Source organism: Ascidia mentula, chromosome 4, assembly GCF_947561715.1.
Source record: "Ascidia mentula chromosome 4, kaAscMent1.1, whole genome shotgun sequence".
In the NCBI taxonomy this organism is placed as follows: Eukaryota; Metazoa; Chordata; class Ascidiacea; order Phlebobranchia; family Ascidiidae; genus Ascidia; species Ascidia mentula.
Window position 1 is genome coordinate 22,410,492 of NC_138569.1, and position 24,241 is coordinate 22,434,732.

The 24,241-nt window shown below is 39.9% G+C and overlaps 2 protein-coding genes across 3 annotated transcripts; one reads left to right on the forward strand and one right to left on the reverse strand.

Annotated features, from left to right (window-relative positions):
• Positions 1-1,348: 1,348 nt before the first annotated feature.
• LOC145897153 (uncharacterized) lies at positions 1,349-17,702 on the forward strand. 2 transcript variants are annotated; one of them, XM_082985335.1, is made up of 43 exons: positions 1,349-1,676; positions 1,832-1,933; positions 2,267-2,404; positions 2,790-2,939; positions 3,293-3,438; positions 3,604-3,699; positions 3,861-3,932; positions 4,048-4,166; positions 4,355-4,507; positions 4,643-4,846; positions 5,102-5,180; positions 5,410-5,635; positions 6,109-6,456; positions 6,614-6,818; positions 7,500-7,654; positions 7,800-8,009; positions 8,111-8,392; positions 8,481-8,720; positions 8,915-9,114; positions 9,196-9,291; positions 9,452-9,669; positions 10,095-10,235; positions 10,526-10,730; positions 10,911-11,096; positions 11,313-11,478; positions 11,683-11,858; positions 12,051-12,278; positions 12,374-12,460; positions 12,519-12,639; positions 12,766-12,885; positions 12,985-13,319; positions 13,544-13,685; positions 14,000-14,105; positions 14,333-14,958; positions 15,061-15,269; positions 15,339-15,431; positions 15,496-15,644; positions 15,795-15,920; positions 16,286-16,437; positions 16,579-16,764; positions 17,074-17,190; positions 17,310-17,389; positions 17,563-17,702. In XM_082985335.1, the coding sequence occupies exons 1-43, from the start codon at positions 1,436-1,438 to the stop codon at positions 17,635-17,637; spliced, it is 7,506 nt and encodes a 2,501-aa protein (XP_082841461.1). In that variant the 5' UTR covers positions 1,349-1,435; the 3' UTR covers positions 17,638-17,702. The 2 variants fall into 2 exon arrangements, with proteins under 2 accessions (XP_082841461.1, XP_082841463.1); XM_082985337.1 differs by having other exon boundaries at positions 7,500-7,606.
• LOC145897154 (general transcription factor IIH subunit 3-like) lies at positions 17,653-20,264 on the reverse strand. Its single transcript, XM_082985338.1, has 5 exons — positions 20,059-20,264; positions 19,793-19,989; positions 19,571-19,693; positions 19,266-19,399; positions 17,653-19,192 (listed from the first exon to the last, which is right to left on the reverse strand). Exons 1-5 carry the CDS (start codon positions 20,262-20,264, stop codon positions 18,947-18,949), a joined length of 906 nt encoding a protein of 301 aa, XP_082841464.1. The 3' UTR covers positions 17,653-18,946.
• Between the last annotated feature and the right edge of the window lie 3,977 nt (positions 20,265-24,241).

The following is a 24,241-nucleotide window of genomic DNA, read 5'->3' on the forward strand; positions in this document are numbered from 1 at the left end:
GGTATGACACAACCTCACCAAGCTCACTTCACTCGTGGTAGGCTTGTGCGTATTAGGTCGGGAGTAAATCCCGTAGACAAATAAACTTGTCGCGACGCACGCCCTTTTACAGGAAAACCTGACAGAGAGTTACCTGCCTTGGTTGGTTATGTGTCGGAATAAGTAGGTTTGGTTCATCAGTTGACTGCATTCTTGCAACTAAGCGCTTTAAGTAATGCTTGTTCAAAGCACTGACCACTTATGCTGGATCTGCAAAATAAACATTTTTACACCAGAGAATCTTCGACCCGACGAAATTTGATATTGGTTAGCTGCCCTGAAATACCTTTGTCTTTTGATAAAGTAGATGATCAACAATTTCAAGTGAATTTGTCATGAAAAAAACTACACGATTTTGCCTGTGCTGCTTGGTGGTGACCGAGAGTTGTATTTTCCCCAATATTTTATTGGCACAGTGCGTTTCAAAAAGGGGGACACCAGACGCTTTGTTTGTTTGTTGTAAACTTGGTGTTATTGCTGACCTAACCACGACCTGTTTAGGGTGATTTGCAGCATTATATCGCCCCCCAGGATGTGGAACTTTGTTTTGTTGTCAAGGACAGAAGGGCATGTGATAACAGCCCTATTTTCGTGAAATCGCAATTGGGCGACAATTTCTGCTAAAGTTTCACCTGGAGCTTACGTTTAATGATAACTCTCTAGTTAATTTCACAGCAAGTTTGGCGGCCATGGAAGCCAGAACAGCATCTTCGGCAACGAATCGTTTGCGTAATTTCAAAACGCTGCAAAGCAAACAACATGTACATAATTTGCTGCTGAAATAAGTGAAGAGATTTCGCGGCAAACGCCTTCGTTCTCTTGCTGCGCCTGTGACGTCACTAGGTTTATTTGTAGTCCTGCCTTTTTCTCGCCATTGTGTCGCAATAACCGGCTCGTACGCTCCAGTGATTTCCTCCGTAGTGCTGTGATCGCGAAACAACAGGGGAGTCAATTCTCGAACAGACGAACTCGATGAATTGTTGCCAGCAACCCGCAAGTGTAATGTGTGTTTTGCGTAACTGGACCAACTTCTTTGTTGCAAACCGATTGCGAGGTCTGCGGCTAAATCAACGATAATACTATAGTATTTGCTGTCAGTAATGGACTGAGATAGGGTTTTATAATATATTATCTTATTTGTGTCACATTATTTTTAAGTTGAGTCTGGTTAATTTTGTGGTAAAATAACGATTAAATTCATTTGAATAAGTTACAGGACTTTTGGTTTAAGTTGAAATTGTTAACTTTGGTTTGATGTGGAGATTGAATAGATTTTGTTCACTTAAAAACGTTGTTTTGTTTCAGATGAAAATAGAATAAACCCAGGGTTATGTTTTGTGCAACCCTTTTTAACTTCCCAGTTTGCTGACGTTTTTATGCCGGGTGAGGTGAGGTTATGGCTTCATTTCTTACAAGACAAGGAAGCAGTCCTCTTACCCATAATTCCTTGCCCACATCAATGAACCCAAGAGCTGATCCAGTTTCGATTCCCTCATCCAACTTGTCTATTACCCCCTCAGTAATCGTCTCTCCGAGCAGTGCCGTGTCGATAATACAATTTTCCCAAGCTCCAACAAAAGTTAACGAAAGTAACAACAACAACACCAGTTCACGACCACAATCCAGGAGCCAAACAAGTATGTGACATATTTCTTAAATGTTAAGCACAAAATTTGCAAGTGAATTTTGAAAGGGTGTTTGGGAATTGGTTACCAGCATAGACTCTTTATTTTAAGCAAGATTCAAATTTGCTCGTGTCAAAAATGTTTCAAAATAAAATGTTTTTATGTAGTAATGACATCACAGTCAAATATACCCCCTTCATTCGTTCCAATTTCAACAAATCCTTCTATGCAGTGGAGAAGGGGGGTCGTACATTCAGAAACTGGTCAAGGTAAATTTCTCTATGATGAGAAAAATACTCATGATTACGTAGTAGTTGGTGCCACCAATTCACTCTTGTATTCACTCATAAAACAGTTATGGAGAAAAAAAATCTTTAGGACAAACATTTTATCCCATGATGCTGATGTGAAATTAATTTGCAAAGTTTTGTGTTTGTCCTAAAGATTTACAAAACAGTGAGTTATGTTCCAAATAAAGATATTGTTGTTTTTACACTTTTTGGAATGAAAAGTTTATGAAGAAAAACTTACAAAACTATCTCTTGTGGGGTGCAAGTGAACTTGAAGTGCTCAATTTAGTAAAATTCTGTTTTACTTTGCAGAGCAAGGGTTTGTTACGCCTGTAATTCACCGCCAACCGGGGATTTTAACCACCGCCCAGCATTTAACTCCACAACAACATGCAGTTGTCAAACCAAGTTTATCTGGGGAGGTGGAGTCGCTCACTTCAAGCAAGCAATGTAACTGGAGACAATGTTTATTTCATTCACAAAACTAATTGTCACTTTTGATAATGGCTGAAATTGGTTAACATTTGCTGTAAATATTTGTTTTAGGAATGCTGTAATCGTCCAGTTTTAGAATGTTCCCTGGAACATTGAGTAGTTTATCTTTCATAGGTTTTTGTTGATTTAAATGCAAGCCGCACATTTTTCAGTATTGTGAGTTTAAATAAACTTCCACTAAAATGCATTAGTGTGAGTTTATAATTTTAACTTTTATAATTCATCTCAGTTACTGACATTATAAATATTTATTGATTTTTTATTTGCTTCCTGGATTTAACTTTGCAGTGTTTACACTCAGAAATTTACATAAACCAAGATTTTTCTACTTTTTCCTCAGGTGATCACACGCCACCAAGGATGTCGGCAATCTCCTCCTCAGGATCAGTAATTCATCCTCTTCCTGATGGCTCGCTTCCCAATCTCTACCATCCAACTCAATTCCACCAAAAACGACATTCTTCTGGTTCAGCTCTGGAACTAACTACAAGTTGGTTTAAAATATTTTATTGCATTCAACAAACCTTGCTCTATTTTCCAGCACATGTATTTTTAATAAAATTCTGCTGGTTGATAAATGTTGACTGTCAACATTGTTCAGTTTTATTAAATTTTGGCTTAGTAAAGTGTGTAGCCTTCTGCCTTCAAATTTGTTCTCAGATGAATCTTGCAAAAGATTGAGGAAAAATATTGACGTACATTTGCTTTTTAAAAATAACTTTGATGTCCATCTCTCACCAAATCGTGGCCAAAAACTTAACCTAAAACTGTTCAATAAACTTTTAAAAATATTTAAACACATCTCAAGCAACACTTCAAGCTACCTACGTTTTGTGTCAACAGCCAACCCATTTAGACCAATTCCCCAAACACCACCTAGTGGTTCAGTTTCACGGTCCTCTTCTTCACTAAGTGTGGGTTTGGGGGCTGACGGGAGTGGAAGGCGTAGGCGTGGAATGGGGACTCCCCTTCAAAACCCCAATCAATGGGTAATTCTTTAAATTTTGATTTAAAAAAAAACAAAAATTTGAAAACATATGTTTTTCCAGCACTTTTAACTCCTTTGTCAAACTTAAACCTAATTTATTTTTTATGCTTTTTAACACAAAATGAATCAATAAAATGCAGTATAAATATGATACACACAAATGCAGACACATCTTCGTCGATGCATCGGTTTAAACGTTCTTGCTCGTCGAGGTGATACCTACCGACTGGCTGAGTTTGTGAAAGTTCGCTCAGATGGCCAAGTAAGCCTTCAGATTTGCTTCATTTAGTGTATATATAAAAGACATTAAGTGAATGTATGGTGATTTGGAATATTTTCTGTATTACATATCAAACACTTTCATGATGGAAAGTTATGTATTTTTATAAACAGAAATTTTAGTAAACTTTTTGAAATTTTAAGATTGGTGTTTTGTTCAATGGAGACAAAGAAAAAACCATCAACTACTTCATGGACCCTGAGACGACAAAGCATGTGAGTGCAAATGCGAAATTTGGTTGTTCAATTATTTTAGTTTTGTATTTTTGTGAAAATGGTTTTAATCACCCAGATGTGATTGTTAAGTTTCATGACAAACATTCATTTGTAGATTATTGCTGATATGCCACTAATTCGTGAAAATCCACCAATCGGAGTCGGGCAGAAGGTTTATGTCAGACCTCTGGTTAACTCATCCGTGTACAAAGTTGCTACAGTCAAGGAATATCTGTGAGCTTCATACAGTAAAATATTATGTTATTGTAAACTGTATTTTTTTGTGTGTTGCATGTCAGTAACATTGCAATCTCGTATTTTGTTGTTCTCAACTATTTTGTGCTAAATTCACCTTTTTATTAATTGGAAACAGTTTCAGTTGCAAAAATTCTGCTCCTAACTGAAAAAATGTTTTGTTTTAGGTCGGACAAAGAAACATACCAAGTTCAAATTCATTCCGATGATCCCGACATGGGGACATCGTCTCGTGAGATTGTTTCAATTCCTGTTGATCGAGTGCGGGGTGATGTTGCACCTTGGACGTTACCTGGCCTACCCTCACCACCACCCAGACAGTAAGTTACAATATGCAGATGGCTTGGGTTTAATGGTGATGTTGAATCTATTGAAGATTACAGGAGATTTAGCTGCAGGCAATGTGTCATCTGACCTCCATCACCTGGTGTGAATTTACGAACATCATTTTTCAGTGAATCAGATTCAGATGACGAGGTGACAGACACAGCTTCAGAGTCGGACAGCGAAAATAACCAGTCGTCAACAGCAACCACTCCAGCACCAGCCCACCAAACACCAGTTCGACACCATGCAAGCAGACATGACGTCCGATTCTCATTCCCACCATCAACTTCGTCAAGAACACAACTACCTGAACATCCGATTGGGATTAACAAGCAAGTTGACACAACTTTTGACCAAGGAACAAAATTAACCAACGATATAAAATGTTCCCGCAAGGGATAGTATTGAATAAATGGTTTCATTTAATTTTAGTGACATCAAAAGCAGAGTGTGAACCATTTTTACCTAAAATACATACATTTCTTGACTTTGCCTGTATAAAGGTGTACAGTTTAAACACAAGCAAATTAGTTAATCTTGCTCCTAATAAATTAAAATCTAAATGATCAATTAATTTTGTTGAATAGTTTGGATAAGTTGATTGGTGATCGACCACGTCATTGCTCTGGTGCAAGTGAAGTCAGCATCCCGAGCCCACGACCTGAGGTAGTTGTAGTTGTAGTTGACACATTTATATAAACTTGTGTGTTTTACTGCTAGTTTTGTTGCCTCTTTATCTTTGTGTGTTGCTCTCTTTTCTGTTACTGACAGTTTTATTGATATGCGGAATCCTAAACTGAATCTAACATTGCGCACTACTATCTGAGGAGTTATAATTTAAAACCTCAGAAGTTCCCACCCTGATTATCTCATAACCTCTCATTGTGTTTGTCAGACCCCCAGAACGAGTCGCTCAGCAAGCAGAAGTTGTCCCTCGATGTCGCCACAGGGCAGAGGTTTGTCTGGCTCCATAGCTGGTTCACGGCCAACGTCCCCTGCCAGCGAACGTAGCATGAGTCGGGCTTCTGCACGTTCCGTCACCCCAAGCACAATGAGTGGGCAGAAGTATAAGAAAGGGGAAGTCGTAACATTGAGGAATGGAATAAGGAAGAAATACAATGGTGACTGTTTACCTCACAATAACTTTGGATTGTTTTCAAAACAACTGTTTAGAATAAAGACAACAATATCGTTTGCCCAAATTCTGAACAAATGGTTTGAGAAATATTTTGAGAAAAGTTTGTCTTGAATTTTGTTTGGTTTCAATCAGGGGTCAACTTAATTCACAAATGTCAATATGTATTTATGCAATATTGATCGGTTCCTTGGAAGATAATTTTACCAATGTGGTCTCATTACACAGGAGATTTTGAAGCAATGATTCTTAATTTCATTGTTAAACAAGCAAGATCTAAACAAGATAACAGTGCCTACATTGTAGTGATTGAATATTATGTCATGCTAATCCAAATTATTTAAAACTTTGTATGAAATATGTTTTCTTCAATGTCCCATCATGTTTAGTATTAAGATATAGTGTTGATTTGTTTATCCAAGTAAACCAATTTTGAAATGCGAAAATATATTTTTTAAGGAAAACAGTGGAGGAAACTCTGCTCGAAGGGCGATTGCATGAAGGAGTCGCAAAGAAAAGGTTTTTGCTCCCGACATCTTTCACAGAGGAGCAAGAGCACAAACACAACTCCGGAGGGTCACCAGATCGCTTCCCCTCGAGGTCATCGTTCTGCATCCAATCCTCATCACACATCGGATGTTCACAGCTCCCCGGGTCAATATGTGCAGAGACGCCCTGAAAGCTCTGTGCATCCTGCCATGCATTCCCCGGTTGCTCCAAGAAGAAGTGCTCCTGCGATCACTGCATCCAGTAAGCGGACTCAACCATTGGATGAGGAGCAAGCTGCAAGGATGTTGGTGTCACTAAGTAAGCACACAGAAATATTTCATGTGTTATTTTACTGCATGTGCAGAAAATGCATTTTCTCGGTTTATGTATATTGTACATTAATAATGTGTTTGTAAAACACCTACATAAATTAATTTTTTTATAATTTAATCATGAATGTTGCCATATTTTACAGGTTCTTCTGGTCCAGCAAGCTCAAGTACAGCCAGCTTGCAACCAAACAACACAAAATTGTTAAACGAAATGCCAACTCCCCATCCGACCGTGCCGCGAAACTTTTCACCAATCAGTGTGATCAGAAGTGAAGAAAGTGAAGCACGGAATCTTACACATTGGCTTTCCCCCAAGCCGAGACCTGTTGCAGCATCTCTCCATTACAGGTAGTTGCTCTTTGATATCTGCCATCCTCTTCTATTCACTCCTACCATGAAAACTTATCTTATTCTTGAAGTCAACAAATACACACATGTGCACAGTTTATAACATTACATTAGACCTTATTCAAATAGAATCAAAACATAAAGCATTAACACAAACCCATGCTAACAAGTAGATAATTCAACTCTAACACAAACAAACACTAACTCCAACTGAGGAGGATCAGTGACAGTTCATGCATGTTGCCACATATACAAAATCACTCATGCAATAAATTCAAATACTAATAAAGAAAATAAAAATCTAAAGTCAAATAAACACACTCAAAGAAATAGGTAAGGTTAACAGGCAACACTTTAAGAATTACCAGACTGTTAAAACTGAGGTTTATAATTTCATGCTGTCTGCCACAGTTCATCTCTCAAATAACTGACCATCCGACAAAATTAAACATAACAATTTTTAACTAATACTTCATCTGGAGTTCTTGAGGTTTATATTTTTATTATTTATGATAGAATTCGGTTAATGTTGATACGATTTTGCAAATATCTGAATTGTTTCAATCTGTTTGTTCCAAGCCTAACATTGCGAAGTTAGTAGGATGTTAATTTGTGTTTGTGGAATGAATCAGCTTGCCCCCTACTCCACACTTAAGATGTTTATCCAAATATTGATTGCAGACAACATGACATTGACCCAAGCCCGACTTGCACAAAAAAACTTGTGTTCTCGACCCCAACTTCTCAGCCTAAAGCTCGAGTTCCTCCTTCTGCTCGGGCCACTAAAGGTGAAAATCGGAAAAATGAGAATGCTGACTCCGGTGTAGAAAGTATAGGTCAGATATTGCATGCTGTTGTTTCGATTAAAATATGTTTCCTGGCCCAAATAATTAAGTATCATTAGCCATGGTCTTTTACACTTTCATTACCACTTTACTAATTTATGTGCTCAATTTTTGAAACTAGATTACTGTTTTGCAGGGAATACCCCTAATCCAACAACTCCAGGTGCCCCTGCTTATCCTGTTATCCCATCAACACATGCAAGCCCCACGGCAGTCACATTCCACTCCAACCTTCACAACACTGTCCTCTCACCCCCAAAACTTGGGACAAAACCACCACCGTCTGTAATGGGCCCGACCCCTTCTGTTGGAACCAGCAACGGGGCATTTGTGGTTCCAGGACAAGGTATTTATTCAACTTATGTTGGGATGTTGATGCAATTGTTGCAAAGCATCATCTTGGACAGACATTGGACAAATTTTTAAGCCAGAGGTTTATTGTTTTAGTTGCTGATCGCCAGTTGCATCCGACCGACCTCTCCAAACCCATCAACTCTAGCAAATTGTCGTCAAACTTTCAAACAAACCGCGATTTACCGACAAACAGTTCAACATGGCAGACGTACAAGCCAAGAAAAGAAAAACCAACTCCAGTACAGGTTCCTATGGAAACAAGGAATCCTGGAGGTAGCTTCAAAGTGGAGACCCCACAGCAGTTTCCCACTTCCATCATGAAAATAAATCCATCAGCAAATGTGGATGCTCTGCTGTCAGCTGCTGCTCAGTTAGGTAAATGTTGTCCTGACTTGTCAATGCCCGTCTATTTCCTTTACCAAGAAGTAATAACAGCTTTTTGTAACCAGTGTTGTGTTTGCAGAGCATTCCCGACCTGCTGAGAATCGTGGAATCCCATCCGTCCTTCAGACATCGCAGACAACGACATTACATGCAGGACAGTTTCCTGTTTCCCATGTTTCACCTGGAAGTTCTCAACCTGCTCTAATTAATCCTATTGACCCAAACCTCCCCCAACAATTGTTCCTACCCAACCAGAACCAGCGTTTTCCAGTGGTTTATCAAAATCCCCCCTTAATCCAGTATGCCATGATTCCACAAGGTAACAAAAATACAATATTTTGTGTCTAGATTTTTGTGTGCATTATTTTTCACAATATGTGGGAAAACATTAAGGGTGGCTGTTGAATATGTTGAAAAGGTTTTAGTTTGATGTAAAGTGATGCTGAAATTTTTCAGGAAAAGCCTAAATTGTAATTTATTCACATTTTAAAAACATGCAATTTTTTTCACAAGCTGATGGCACAGTTGTACCATATTGCGTGATGCTTCCACAACCAGCATCGGATGCTACAACCCCTACCATTATGGCTCCTCAACAGCTTGTAATGTTGCCACAATTGCAACAACTTGCCTCCATGTACGGAGCTCAGCGGCCAACTTTGCCTCCCTCAAACCTCCCCATCCAAGTTGAAACGACAATCAAACAAATTGAGGTTCTTTAATTTTTAAGTGAATTTTTATTGGCGCTAACACAGATTTAGAAATTGTTTCCTCAAAATTTTTTTGCATTGCAGACGACACGACAACAAGTGAACCCGACAATTGCATCACATCATACACCTCCACCCATTGCTGAAGATGTTACACCTCAACCTCCAGCCCAGCATACGGTTTGTGGTTATTGAGCATTTTAGTAAACTGGAAAATATGTGTGATTTACGTCCTTCTATACTGAATATCAACAAAGTCACTAGAAGGATATTTGTATATGTGTGTATTAAGGGGGTTGAAAAGGTGTGTTAAGTTAATGGTTTCATTTTGTGTTGCAAGGACTCCGAAGAAGTGGTGCCATCATTTGGAGGCAATACAGTTTACCAGTGGCACCAACTTCTACCATTCCTCGGACAAGTTCAGCCGAACGAACAGACTACACAGCAAAACTATGTGTCCACGTCATCACCAACACCTTCGGCGTGGAGCGGACATGAAGTGGGAGAAGGGGGGGTCAATAACGCTCCCAGCAATGAATCACAACATCACGAGCAAAGGTATGTGGGAATTGAGATATTTAACTTTTTAACCTTTTTTCAAATCTTAAACAACCTATCCCAGTAAGTTCGCAGGCTTGGCAGCCCAGGCATTGCAGCCTAGCTGGATCAGCCACTTTTTTCTGACAAGTCTGATTTGAAAAATCATCTTGCTCTGACTTGTCAGGAAAAAGATCCAGGTAGGTTGCGTTGTCTGGGCTGCTAAGTCTGCAAACCTCCTGATCGCGATACGTCAGCTGTGATTGCCTAGTAAGGACCTGCACAGTGGGGCTATTCTGCCAAACATGCCATTGCATTAAACATCATTGCCTAACCCTGTAACCCCCCTAATTCCACTCAGAAAGCTGAGTCCCCTGTTGTGAAGCAACAAGTTGTAAACCTGGATGGTGACGTTGTTGAAGCAAAATGTATGTTTTAAATTTCAGGGGCGCACCCAGTTCATATACTGGTCAACAAGCCGGCTTGCAGAGGGGAAAGATGGATAACCTTTCACGTCCCTTGCTGCCACATGAGGTCACTGCTGAGTCAACTACAACTGCTTTAAAACCAGAACCTGAAGACGAAGTGTGAGTTAATACTTTGGCATCCGATTAGAAAAATCTCAACTGTAGGACATAGAAATGATTACACTTTCAGTAATAAAGTTTTCCTGTTTAAAACCAGTCTGATGATTGTTGATAGAATGGTTTGTGTACAATTTTACAACTTGCCATTTATATTTGAACAAAATTTATGTATCCAGCATGATGAATGTGTTGGGTACAGGTGTAACCTTCAGTGCAACTGGTCACCGAAGATATCTTAGTTCAAAATTTGTTTTCTATTTGTCTATTTTCCTTTTTTCATCCTTCTGCAGGTTCTTCCACTACCCTGAGTACCATCAGAGCAGCGCGGATGAATTTGTCATGTCCCCAACCTCTAACCATCCGATGACATCATCAACTTATGAGGAGCCAAGCGGATCACATAGTGGACACTTTACCGAGGATGGAACCCCACCATCGAAACGACAACGTCACACTTCAGATGTTGATGAAAAAGAACAGAGAAGCCCGAGAAAAGTACAGAAATGAGTTTTTGTAAAAAAGTTTTTTTAATTGGCTTCGTATTCTGAATGTGGGTAAAATTCATTGTTAATAGTGGAAGCACAACCATATGTCTCATCCAGTTTTAAGGCAACTTATGTAAAATATGAAAAAAGAACTAGTTTACGATCGAAAGCTTCATTGTTGTCCATTCAGAAACAAAGCAAAGACCACATTCGTCGACCGATGAATGCTTTCATGATCTTCAGCAAGCGACATCGAAGTCTCGTCCACCAGAAGCATCCGAACCAGGACAACCGGACTGTCAGCAAGATACTTGGGGAGTGGTGGTACGCCCTTTCTCCAGTTGAGAAACAGAAATATCACGACCTTGCATTTCAGGTAGAATCTAGGAATAGATGTTAGGCAAACTTGAAAGTGTGGAGTTGTTTTACTTCCACTAACGCCCTAAACTATTTAATTTTTAATTTTCACGATTTAAGCTCTGTGATTTTTTAGCATGAAAGTCTGTTCAAAATAGGTGCTCTGAATAAATAGGTTGTCTGGTATCATTTGATGGTTTGTGACCTTCATGTGACATTGAGGGATGTGTTTAAGGTGAAGGAAGCTCACTTTAAAGCTCACCCGGATTGGAAGTGGTGCAGCAAGGAGCGGAAGCGATCGGGAAGCGTCTCTCGTGTGAGGAAAGCATCGGAATCATCAATCGGATCTGTCGAGTCAACCCAGCCCCACCCACAATCAACCATTCCTTCATCAGTGGACGGTAAAATTTGAAATGATTGGTAAAATACCAACACAACCTAGTATTAACTTCAGTGTACTTCTTTCACTTTAATTTGATATTTGAATAAAAAGTTTAATTTGCTGGTGTGTGGTTACTAGTGTTCAAATACTCAAATAATTATTAGAATTCAATAGAATATTCGTAACAGTTGTGTTGGTTTGAAATGTATCCGTATCCATGCAGGTACGTTGCTTAGTTACCACCACCCCCTCACAGTCGTTCCTTCTCAATACAACACTGCACTCTCACAAAGTCCTCCTGGTGATCATTGTGTTGCTTTGGAAACCTCCCAGCACCAACCAAGCGTGACATCGTCAACTCCACAAAAACAATTGATTCGAACCCCAGACATTATGACTGTGAGTTAGCTAAGGGAATTTGTAAATGTTGCATTTGTGTATAACACATTTGTTTTAAGTTATTATTAGCTGCAGGTGTTTTAATGTAAAATGATTAAAAAAGTTGCCAACAACTGCTTGTTTTTCATGTTAACGGCCAAAGGAGACTGAGTATGTTTGTGAATTGTGTTGTTCACAAGGTGTTGTTTGCAGGGAGCTCCACAATTCCTGTCAACGTCAACTATCAACACATCTTCCACAGACAATTCTTCAAATCTAACTGTCCCTATATCACCTGTGTTTCCACTACCTGCTGCACCACCAGGAGGCGCTCAGTGGCATGGACAGACACAAAACAAGGAGCAGCATAGAGATATAGCGCCCTCTGGTGAAAGATCCCGAAATCCCTCAATGGAGATTGATCTCAAATGTAGCGAAAGGGTAAGATAAGTGAAAATCTGGTGTAGTCTGTTGTAAAGTAATTTTGGTTAAATCCTCTGTTTTTTTGATGTTTAAAATTTAAGATTGAATCACAGGTGGTAACAGACAGTGAGGATGAGATTGATGGCAGACATGGAACGTTTGTTCAGCAAAAATTCCTGCCCAAGAACGCATACATACAGGTAACCTGATCCCACGTTTACAGTAAAACATATAATGTGAGTTTATTATATTTTTCAGCCAAACATTTCGCAAACTTACAAGCGACCGAAACCAATAAAGGCTTTGAATGCTTCTGCAAGCCCGCTTGTTGGGAATGTACTCAATGACAGAAAAGATTTAAGTCCTTTCCAACCAACAGGTCAGTTAATTTCATCAAAATTATGTTTGTTGCACTTTTTTAAATATTTACATATTTGAAGGTAACAATGAATACAACAAAGCATGATGCAATGATTCTGCCAACATGAATTATTTTTCTTATCAGGGAAAGTTTTCAAGAGTTTGTCCCCTCGGCCTGAGAGAGTGGCTGTTGTACCTCCGTACTCCTACACAACATCCGCTAAATTATCCATCGCTTTAACTACTCACAATGCAACAGAAACAGGTTTGTCATTAGTTTGAAGAAAAACTAATACAAAAAATCTTCCAACTCTCTATCTGGTCCTGTCTACATCTATTTCGTATTTTTGGAATATATTCACAGCTTCTTGCATAACTTCCCATCATGCGACTGTCTCCACCAATCAGCAGACTGTTTACATGGCAACAGGAGTTGGTAGCACTGGTGGTGTGATTCAGTGCCTCCCCCACCACGTCCTAACCCAATCCAACACCGGCACCAGTAGCAACCAGCCCTTCATGTTGCCTAGCAACCCTTCCTCAGCCAATCCGCTATCTGCATTTACATTTAAAACGGACCGCAGTGCTGCTGCTACGTCAGTGATTGTGACAAAACAAAACCAGCTGATGTATCAGGGACATACGGGTGGTCAGACCATCCCAATCTTACTGCCAACGACAAGTTCAATCAACCAAGCGGTAAGCATCACCATGTTTGCTAGTTAAATTTTTTTAAAGCTGGTAACAGGTTTTGTTTTTTTGGTAAAACCTCGGAAATATTTTGTTTGTTCATATTTTGTTTCACCAGAACAAACTTTATTACAAAGTTTATCATTTTAACGAAGACAAATGAGTTCTACGCAATGCGATTTGGTATTACTGCTAGAATGGAATTAAAAATTTTATTTTTATTATTTGTACAGTCTGTTGCCACTGTTCTGCCCTCTAGTGGGGGTGTTGTCAACACTTCGCCACCAAACACTGCCACATCGTTGAACAACTCTTTGAAACCAGTCGTCCAGCCACAAGTTAGGTACATCCTTCCACCAATGCCAAGCACATCTGGTTAGTGAATTTCTTCATTTATTTTTCCAATTTAAAATGTTCAGCAAACCGCAGATGGAAAATATTTGGAAATGTTTGGAAATATTTTTCTGATGCGAATATGCTTAAATTTAAAACTGAAAAAAAAAAACTCATGACACTTAACTGCTGACCTCTAATATGGCTCACAATGACAAAGGTCATGAGTTCAAACCTCACCAGTTCTGTGTTTTTTTCCATGTCAGAAAAGTTGGCTTAGCCCAGCTTTCTATTTCCACTGCCTTAAAACAGTTTACCAACATGGGAAATTAGAAGAATGTATAATTTTGTTGCAGGTTCACGATTTTCAACAGCTGGTTACATGCCAACAATCCACACTAACTTGGCAGGAAAAACAGATAATGTAGAAGCGGAACCTGTGGGGCCAACATCTAATGCCGGGTACGTCAAACCGCAATACCGGGATATAAATGAAATATTAATAAACCTTACCTGGGAACTCACAGTAATGTTGACGGTTTTGTCCAGACATAAATAACTCTTGTACTATTTATATTTTGTTGGTAAACCAGTTCTGTTCATCTATTCATTAGATCATTGCAAAACATAATCAACTTGTTAATTGACTTTAGTAATAAGCAGGCCTAACATTAAATTGTTTCTATTAGCAAACTTAACACACGGAAACCAACATCAGTGGTTGAACTTCTCGCCCAAGCGAGCGTTCTACAACCCATTGTGACCCAATCGCTGCCCGCTCCCCCTGTGAACAAACTTAAGCAACAGCACCAGCAGATGAGACAGAGTTCGTCGCCACCTGCATCCAAGCATGTTGTGACTGTACCAACCCACCTTGCCCCTCGCCTAACGGCAGAGCATCAACCCATGCTGCCACCTATGCCAGTGCTGCAGGAACAGAGTCGAGCTGTCGAGCCCCTGACACTCCGAGTTAAAAGTGTTTTGCCCCCCTCTGATAACCGCATACCGACTGAAGAATCGATTATGACGACAACGAGACAATACCATCCCTTCTATTCGTTCAAAACTGATTCAAATGCCTTACGAGATGTGAGACCAGGGGTTCCGACCCCACTCGAACAGGAAGCACATTTGACCCCACCCAAACCCACTATGACGTCATCTGGTCATGTCACTGATGCGGAACAAACTCTTCCACGCCACCTAGTGCCAAGATTTAGCAACATTCAAGATCAAACCGTCCCGGCGGCAGTTCCAGTAACCATGACGACAGGGCAACAGGTTTCTCATTCTTACATCATGAGTGTGACAGGAGGTGGGCGCGGGAAAAATGTTTTCATTGAAGTTTATTCGTTTTGTACCTAGTGGCCAAACTTGTGTCGATGAGAAAGTTACATTATCTCTAATTTCTTCGCAGGGACTCAAAACACCAAGAACAGGGGTGCCGAGACCGTTGCCATAGCAACTGTGAATTCGAGCGGAAACAGCGTGGTCACGCTCGAGTCACCCGCAGATGCACCACAGGAGGCAGTGTTGGGTCGGTACGGAATATTCCAGAAAGTTCGTGCATCAGTTGCCGTTGTCCCAGTGCTGTCCGAGTCTTACGTTGCTACGCAACCACAGCAGGTACAATCCATGGTTTGCTTTCACACTGGGTTGAACCAAGAACATTTCGTAACATGTTTATTGTTACAGAACAATGAGGAAAAAGCAACTTTCACAACCAGTGTTATGACGTCACAAACATCATTATCTGCATCTGCTGTTGAAGAAACATCAACGAAAGAGGTAAAAAGGATTCAGGGGTCAAAACGTACACATAACTATGGTAACAACATCTTTATGTATAAAGGAATTAAATCCTCCTCCGCAAACATCCCGCGATCCTGGAGGATTGATTAAACTTCATCCAGTTCCGAATAAATTCCCGTCGCGAAGAAGACAAAGTCTCATGCTTCCAACATCCGAGGTTTCAGACGGGGAGATGGACGTCACTCAGAGGTACAGACGATCCCGTTAAATCCTAATCTTGTCCCAGCATCTTGAATTATTAAAATACGAACGTAGACCCCATGAGTTCTGCCATCATAATTTAACACCGGAAGTCCTGATCATCTCCGGTCACTTTTGTGTAAAATTCTTTACTCTCAGGACTGGCGGTAGTATGCCGCTTGGTGCAGCAGAGAGCAGTCCGCCTATTGACGTAACAAACGACAAAGATGATGTTTCTATGGACAACAAGGCGAGCATGAAGGAACAAGACGACAGGAGAGACAGGTACGGTGGTTTCCGGTGTTTGCCGGGACGAGTCGGAGGGAATTAGTGTGACTTGAAAATTTGGGACTTTTATAACAAACCACGTGACCTTTCAGCAGCGATACCAAACAAATTATCGTAAGCGGGATCGTCGTAAAGAGATAAAATGTTTCCTGTATTTCGTCACAACATGAAAGTTTGTAACCCACAATCTTACAATAATTACGGCAGTGGTTTATCCAAAAGACGGCCTTTGTGTATCTGTCGCGGTGTTAACGTTGATTTATAAGTCTGGGGAAAAAAGGATGTATGCTTAACCCAGGTTGTTGAGCCTCCGTGAGTTAACCCTGGCTGATTTCCGTTTAATTTCACTCGTTTTCATGCAGGATTTTAGACCAAGTTAACTTCAAAGACAAATTTATCCAACTTCCCAAGTTTAAACCTGAACTGATCCCAACCCCCGGAACACCAAAAGAACTCCCGACTACCCCGGATGTTGTTTTGCAAAGTTATCGGAAGAAACGGAAAAATTCAACTGGTTTGTTACGTCACACTTAAACTTTGTGTGTTGGTTTTAACAAAGTCCCACATTCTTCACAATTCTTCATTCAATTGAATACAGAGAACTTCACACAATATCGCGATATGTTTTTCACAAACCAAGTATAATTTATCACAGATTCCCCGGGCACACCCAACTCCCCGCTTCACAAACGGAGGCAGAAACGAAAAGGAAGTACCACTACGGGGGAAGTCCCCATAACCCCACTCTCTGCTGCCACCTCCAGTTCGAACCTGGCCTCCGCGACCCGATGCGAGGGGGACGTCTTTACATTTGATAACGGGGAAGTCGTCACCAGGAGAGGTGAGTAAAGTGGGTCGGGTGTGGCCACCGTGGGTCGGGTGTGGCCACCGTGTGTAGGGTGTGGCCACCGTGGGTCGGGTTGGGCCACCGTGGGCCGGGTTGGGCCACCGTGGGGCGGGTTGGGCCACCGTGGGGCGGGTTTAGAAACAATAGACTTCTGCTGAGATAGCGATTGGCAAAAAAATCATCCAAGATATAAATGCCGGGAACTATGAAACCAATATTGTCTGTCGAGCTGCCCTCTAGAGGTCGAATAAAAATATGTATTTTTACTTTATTGTCGAATAAACACTTTGTGTTACGTCACAGAGGAATCGGACACTTCCGAGCCTCCTGATTCGAAAGGAAGCACTTTACGTCAGATCCTTGACCAAAGGAGGCTGCTCGTTATTCAGCTGTTCGAGGATCAGGGACTTTACCCAAAAAGTTAGTATATTTTGTGGAAATATTGTTGTGTAAACCCGCGCATAGTTGGGAATTCCCCTACCGACTCATGGGAGAAGCTCAACATGAAAATTAACTTTTTGTACAACTTTGTTCCCCAGCCCAGGTAACCTCTGACTTTCAAGCAAAACATTCAGATGTTTTTCCATCCAAGAGCTGCCTCCAGTTGAAGATAAGAGAGGTTGGTTATTTATTTATTTACTGCACTATTGTGTCGTCACTATAACTGGATCCAAGCCAGAAGCATGGGCCGAGGCGATAATATTTCTGTTAATTAATCTGCGGATCGACACTCTGTGTTGGCTCACAAAGTCCTTCTCTTGTGTTTGTTTGATTCAATTTATTTTTACTCAGGTTCGCCAGAAGATGATGCAGGTCCAGGAAGAGGAGAAGCAAAAACACAACTTCGAAACACATGAACCGAACTGACCTTTCAACTACTACATGCCGTTTATACCCAGGTACTTCCCCTAAAGCCGTGCGCGCATATCAGATTGTGACGTCACAAGCGGCTGGCCCGCTCGATATCACCCCATGTGAATTGGCTGAACCCTCCCCAAAACTTCGGAAATTCTTTTGTTTTGCGCCGTAGCAGGGGACTTTCCCGCAATTCGTGACAGGTTGATTTTTTCTTCAATGACCTTTTCACCTTTCCGACGCTTGTTACGTCATCCCGCATAGTTCCAGAACTTTGGACGCATTGTCTCACATTCTTTCCGCGCTCGTTCTTATTTCATTGTTTTATTCTTTATTGTAAATTTTACTTCTCGTTTTCCCACCTTTGGTAAATTTTCTTGTTGAAAGATTCGTTTATTTCTGCTCGCTGGCGCCCTCCACCGGCTTTTTATCGTTGTAAATATCGACGTTGTCACTTTATGACGTGACAACTACCCTTACACGCGGCAAGGTGCTTTCCCTGAAACGATACCTGGTAACGAATGTAGAAATGTTGCAAAACTATTTTTCTTCAAACGAATTCGGCCGTTTTTTCTTGCGAACTTTTTAAACAGTTTTTAGATAAACAAATTTTTAACCGAACAGGATAACATGTTTCGGTAAAAACAAAACGTTTGTTCAGTTTAATAAGATTTTATGAACCTTGTTTCATTTTGAATTATCCCACAAATGACCATAGGTTTCACAAGCCTGTTCGGTTGTTTGCAAATAACAATGCAACATACGTAACATTGACGCATTGTCAGTATTCTCGAATGCTCGCGACTTTTTCGCTGCCAAACTTGCTCGCTACCACCACCCAGTGTGTACAATTTATTCGCGAATCGACCAGTAGATTTCGCCCACAGGAGTACGTCATTGCGCGTTGCGTCATCAACAATACACACAGCACATACGTCACACAATGAGCGCTGCGTTACCAACCTAACATATCTTGTCAAGTTCCAGCGTTGAACAGACGTGTTTTTTTCCTTGCGCCGACGGCACTTACTTTTAGTACTGGATGATCTTCAGTGATTCGAAAACTGATCGTTGGGCGGCTTTTATGGCTCGCCCCTCCCCAACAAACTAAGCCCACCCCCCCTTTTCAAAAAAGGAAATATTTTTGTGGATTTTCTCCGTTTGTGTGTTGCGGTTCAGCGACTTTTGTTAGATGACAATGAAATTCAGTAGATTCGTTAAATATGTGGTGTTTTATTGAGAAATGCAGGTTTACTAAGTTTTGTAATTACCAAATCCAACAGTTAAAAGTGAAGTGTCTGTATATTGGAAGACAGACCAGCTAGTTGGCTTTCCTTTTTTTACGACTTTTCACCGACATCGAAGGTGGTTTAAATGCGGTCTCGCAAGTTGAACAAATGGGACTAAATTGGCAAAAGATTGAAAGACAAACAGAACACACAAAGCCAATATCCACTAGACTCCGATGACAGAAGCAAGCGGCTCTATAGTCCACGTCACGTGAATTGTTGATGTTGGAAAAATTTAAACTTGATTTTCGGAAATCGCCTTCTGTGAGAAATGCAGTCTAAAAAATATATTGTTGTGATTCACATGGTACATTTCCCCCAAACTACCTCTTGGAATTTTGTTGAGCTTACCAGTAAATATTGCAGCAGCATATCCTGTGAAGGCACCTTCAAGTAGAGACCTCCAGTCATGTCACAAGCTTGTTGGAGAAGACCAGATTCTTGTCCAAGAATGCAAGAATCAATCACAACATGCTCTTTCTGAGCTAAAACAATTAAAAATACTGTTCTAGCAGTATTTCATTACAAATGCAACAGATATTTTCAGTAATTTTGGATTTGCACACAAAATTACACTTGCTTTGTATAATTAGGTCAAAAACACTGTGTTGTTGCACTGTGGATATTTGAATACTTCAGTATTACAAGTAAATCACCTGCAAAAATTACATTCATGAAGCTCATATACTGGGACGCAGCATCTTCAGCCGCCTTGATGACTAAAATCCTTGCACTCAATTTTTGGCGAGATTTTGATTCCTGTACTATGCGATGTATGTCTTTGTAGAAACAAGTTTAGGAAATTTACGAAAGTAAAAAATATTGCTTATGAACGTCATCGAACTGAATGCAATTTTGTAACAACATTGAAAGGATACAACACATGGCAGTGGACATGGATCCGGCAATGAGTGAATCAGGTCTAATATCTTGATCTTCACATCCACTTGCCATAAGTTGCTTAAAGTCATTGACAATTGTGTCATCAACTTTTGCAAAGTGTTCATATCTACAATCTGTCTTGGAAAGGTTTGTCGAAGTTTTACTTTCTGCTGTAGAAGGGTACAGAAAAACACTGAAAATAATAAAATGATTTAATCATACTTAAATAACTTTGGAAAAACTACTCATGAAATGTCAGAACCTTTTAGATGAATGACTAGCGATCACGGCAAGGAGGTTATCATGTTTCAACATAAGGAAAGAATTGAGGAAAACCAGTAGAGCGTCAAAACATCTCGTAACTTGCGCTTTACCCTGTAAAGATTTCAACCCCCACCATACAGGGTTAACGTCGAATATCACAGCAAGTAACTGTCTGTCTTCACCCTCTTCCATCGTTGCTCGCATCAAAACATTCGGCGACACGACCACCCTAATTCTGGCAGAATGATTTTGCCAATTTGCCATATTTTCAAGGTACAACAGACATTTACCAAAAAATTGTGTCTTCAGCAAGCCGTACAAACCTCAAATCACATTACACAAAACTTTTCGCAGCTATATCAATAAAAAAAAATCGCGAGTTAAAAAAACTTCCTCTTTTTGCGATTTAGCACAAATCAAATAATTCTGCTCAGCGTTGTGGAAATAGGTGCCAATATTGACCAATATCAAGAGAACGGAAATTTAATGCTCTACAACATGCAATTAACAAATTTAAAATTAAGGAGCCGGATGACCTTCAAATCGCCCATTGAAGACGACCCGCTTTTCGCGAATCAGCATACTGGCGACATGCGAAAATCTTCCATAATTTAAAAAATTCTGCTCAGCGTTGTGGAAATAGGTGCCAATGTTGACCAATATCAAAAGAACGGAAATTTAAACTAGTAAATGGTTAAGGCTGGTAAAATGTCCACGTCACAAACTGAAGGACTGATCACCCGGTTTTCTAAAATTAGGCAAGATTTCTACAGCCCCAAAATTATCGCCCGATAACTTTGCTAAACGTGGACTATAAGATAGCCTTAAAAGTCGTCAACGCAAGAATACGCGGTGTTGTATCCAAGGACCAACACGGCTTCCAACCACACCAATATATGTGGACAAATATCCGGTTGATGTTCGACATGATTGAGAGTACGGACCATTACCGTGTTTCTGTGGCTGTACTGACTCCACATATGTACAAAGTTTTGGACACCTAGGTTTATGAATTCTTCCATGCAACTCTCTCTGCGTTCAGATTTGGTGTCGGATTTGTCAATCTAAATAAATGCTTTTACCAAAATGCATCTGCGGGAGTCACCAATAGCAACTTTGTCTCTCATTAGTTTGACATAGGAAGGCCCATTCCTCCCAACTTTGTTCGTGCTCTGCATTGGATGTCCAGCAACAGCGCTCAGATAGGGCGATTTTGAAGGAAAAAGCCTCCACGATAAAAAAATACAAAACATCTTTATTTGCAGACGATACCATTTTACATAAGGTTCGGTTACGGATTTCACAAAATTCTTTCAAATTTTAAAGGACTTTGGTGAAAAAACTGATTGCAAAGTGAATATGGAAAAGTTCTCTGTCTTTTTCGTATGCCCGAATTGCTCAAACCAACAAAAACCCATTCAACAGACTGGACTTCAATGGGCTCCGGGTGATAATACCACTCAGAAAATACGAGGATGAGGAAATAATTGAATTAAACCTTTTTCCCTTCCCTATAAAAAAGCCAACATAATTATGAACCTTTGGGAGACCAGAGGAATAACCTTAATCGGGAAGATAACAATAGCCAAGAGTTTCATTATATGCGCATATTGACTTTCAATTGTGTCGTAATCCCCCAACATACACTTCTAAAATCAATCGAGCCTTATTTGAATTTATGTGCGGCTCATCATGGGAAAGAAATAAAACAACTTCCTATCTTAAAGTTTGGATAACAGCGGGGCGGATATGATAGATACTGAAAGTTATATTTTGCTGTAAATTTTAAAGCAATGAAGGAAATTTATTTTCTGCATGGAACCAGGTAGCATAACTAATCTCCAAACACCCTTCCTGCACCAGAACATATTGGAGGTGCTCCTAAATTCGTCGGTTTTCCCATAGCAAAATATTGGAAACCCTTAATTATTTCTGTGAGAACCCAACGTTGTGTCATAAGTATTGCGAAATCAATTTTCAGCCAAAACCCCAAGCATATGCGCACCAGACCCCATGGAGTGACAAAATTATACAAAATCGCAGTGAACTTTTTTCATGACGACCTGTTGGTATATTCGCTACGAAGTTTTGAGCCAAATACAAAAAGATTTCGTCAAGTTTCTGATGCTGGTGGCAAGTCTATATATGAGGACTGGGAATATGGCGCAGTTTCTTCGCGAACAAAAAAAGTCAATATACGCCTTAAAAAATATCTTGCAACATATCTGTTTGATTCGCGACAATAGATGACTCTACATACTGACCATGCAAGATGTGACACCAACGACCGTCATTGAATGACGCTTCATTTTGACTGTGGAAGGCTGTTGTAGCGAATATAGTTTTCGCATGCCGACATTTTCCTGATTCGCAAAAAGCGGGACATGTTCAATGGGCGATTTGGACGTCATCCGCCATCTTAATTTCAAATTTGTTAATTGCATGTGGTAGAGCATTAAATTTCCGTTCTCTTGATATTGGTCAATATTGGCACCTGTTACTACAACGCTAAGCAGAATTATTTAAGTAAGGGAAGTTTTTTGCATGCCGACATTATGCTGACTTGCGAAAATAGGCATTTTTTTAATTCGCGATTTTTTTTATTGATGTAGCCGCGAAAAGGTTTGTTTAATATGATTTGAGGTTTGAACTACTTGCCCCTCTAGTTGATTCTAATAAAATTCACAATTTTTTGGTGAGTGCCTGTTGTACCTTGAAAATATGGCAAATTGGAATAATTATTCAGCCAAACTGTGGGTGGTGGCGAAACGTTCTTTCACAGTGACCACTCATGCGTATAACAAAACAATTCAACCATTTAAAATTTCGTCCACAATGAGAAATTAGTTTTGGTTTCAATAAAATGTAACATGACATTACACTGTCACAAACTAATTATGAATAGGTTTTCAAGTAAATAGAAAATGCGGCAAATTTAACGAATAGTTTTTTTTGTTACAAGCAATGGCTTCCAACTCCTGTTTTGGTTCGAATATTTTCTATAACAGCTTGCATCCCACCAAATCATGGTAATCTGCAGGACCCTCTTTAGAGCCCCATTTTGTCAAGCGAATGGCGAATGGGGCCAAAGGGAAGATTAAGAGAATTTCGAAGTGTCGAATTTTTTTCAGAACAAAGCAGATATTTTGTCAACTAGATGAACCATTGAAATAGCGCCGTGGCAAATAGAACTACTGGTCAATAGGGAACAATTTGGAAACCACTATAGTTAATGGGATGTATTGATGTAAATATACCTCGTTACCTGACAAATCTCACAAGTGAATCAAATGAACGGCAACACTTGGTTTGCGCAACACACGAGGATGGAACACTTTACAGTTATTACGTCACAATAGCGGCATGGTTGTAATTATGCGGAATTATTTCTTACTGGGGAGCGTTACATTATCCGTGATAAAATATAATGTCAGTAACTAATCATGACGTAAGCAGAGTTTGGCGAAATTAACGCCGGAAAAGACAAGAATTAATGGCGAAAAAACAGTTTATTGCAATGACAATGGTTTTCACGAAAAGAAAAAACCCGTTAGGAATTGTGTAGGATTCTTTAAATTAGTTTTAAAAAATTATCCGTCTGTTTTTATTTATTCGAATACCTTTTTTTTATTTGCGCGATTTAAATTTTTGGTTATCAGCCAGTATTTCATGGTATTGTTGCCATGGTAACTAACGACACTAAAAAATTCGTCACTTTAAAACCTCCCCAACATTTATTCGCATTTCACTCTAATTTTCGACTCTTTTATACCAGCATATGCACGTTTCCAGCTATACCAACTCATAGCGTTGTAACCAGCAGAAGTTCTCGACCACGGACCATTGAGGTGGGCATTTGAACAAGCACGATGCCACCAAGCTCCACCATAAAACACAGCACAATTACCTGAATACCTGCAATTATAATTAAGTCGGTTGTCAACAACTCTGTGTTACAACTTATTTAAACCCAGACACGTTGTATCATTATTACTCACTCATCATGATCTCTGTTGCGAGTTGAAAATCTCATCCCGTTTAGATTGTCCTGCCAATCAACCATGGAATCTAATATATTCCCCGAATATCCAGATATAGTAATTTTGTAAGAACTTCCTTCATCCCCAATACTGAAATTTCTAAAACAACAATGTCATAAGATTTTTTTTTTTGCAAAGTGA

Excerpts from the sequence above, each read along its gene's own strand:
- LOC145897153 (XM_082985335.1), top strand. The coding sequence starts at position 1,436 with ATGGCTTCATTTCTTACAAGACAAGGAAGCAGTCCTCTTACCCATAAT. Across the intron at positions 13,686-13,999 it reads ACCAATGCCAAGCACATCTG|GTTCACGATTTTCAACAGCT; the intron begins GTTAGTGAATTT and ends ATTTTGTTGCAG. Across the intron at positions 16,438-16,578 it reads GAAACGGAAAAATTCAACTG|ATTCCCCGGGCACACCCAAC; the intron begins GTTTGTTACGTC and ends AATTTATCACAG.
- LOC145897154 (XM_082985338.1), bottom strand. The coding sequence starts at position 20,264 with ATGCGAGCAACGATGGAAGAGGGTGAAGACAGACAGTTACTTGCTGTG. Across the intron at positions 19,990-20,058 it reads GCTAGTCATTCATCTAAAAG|TGTTTTTCTGTACCCTTCTA; the intron begins GTTCTGACATTT and ends TATTATTTTCAG. Across the intron at positions 19,694-19,792 it reads CATGTCCACTGCCATGTGTT|ACATACATCGCATAGTACAG; the intron begins GTATCCTTTCAA and ends GTTTCTACAAAG.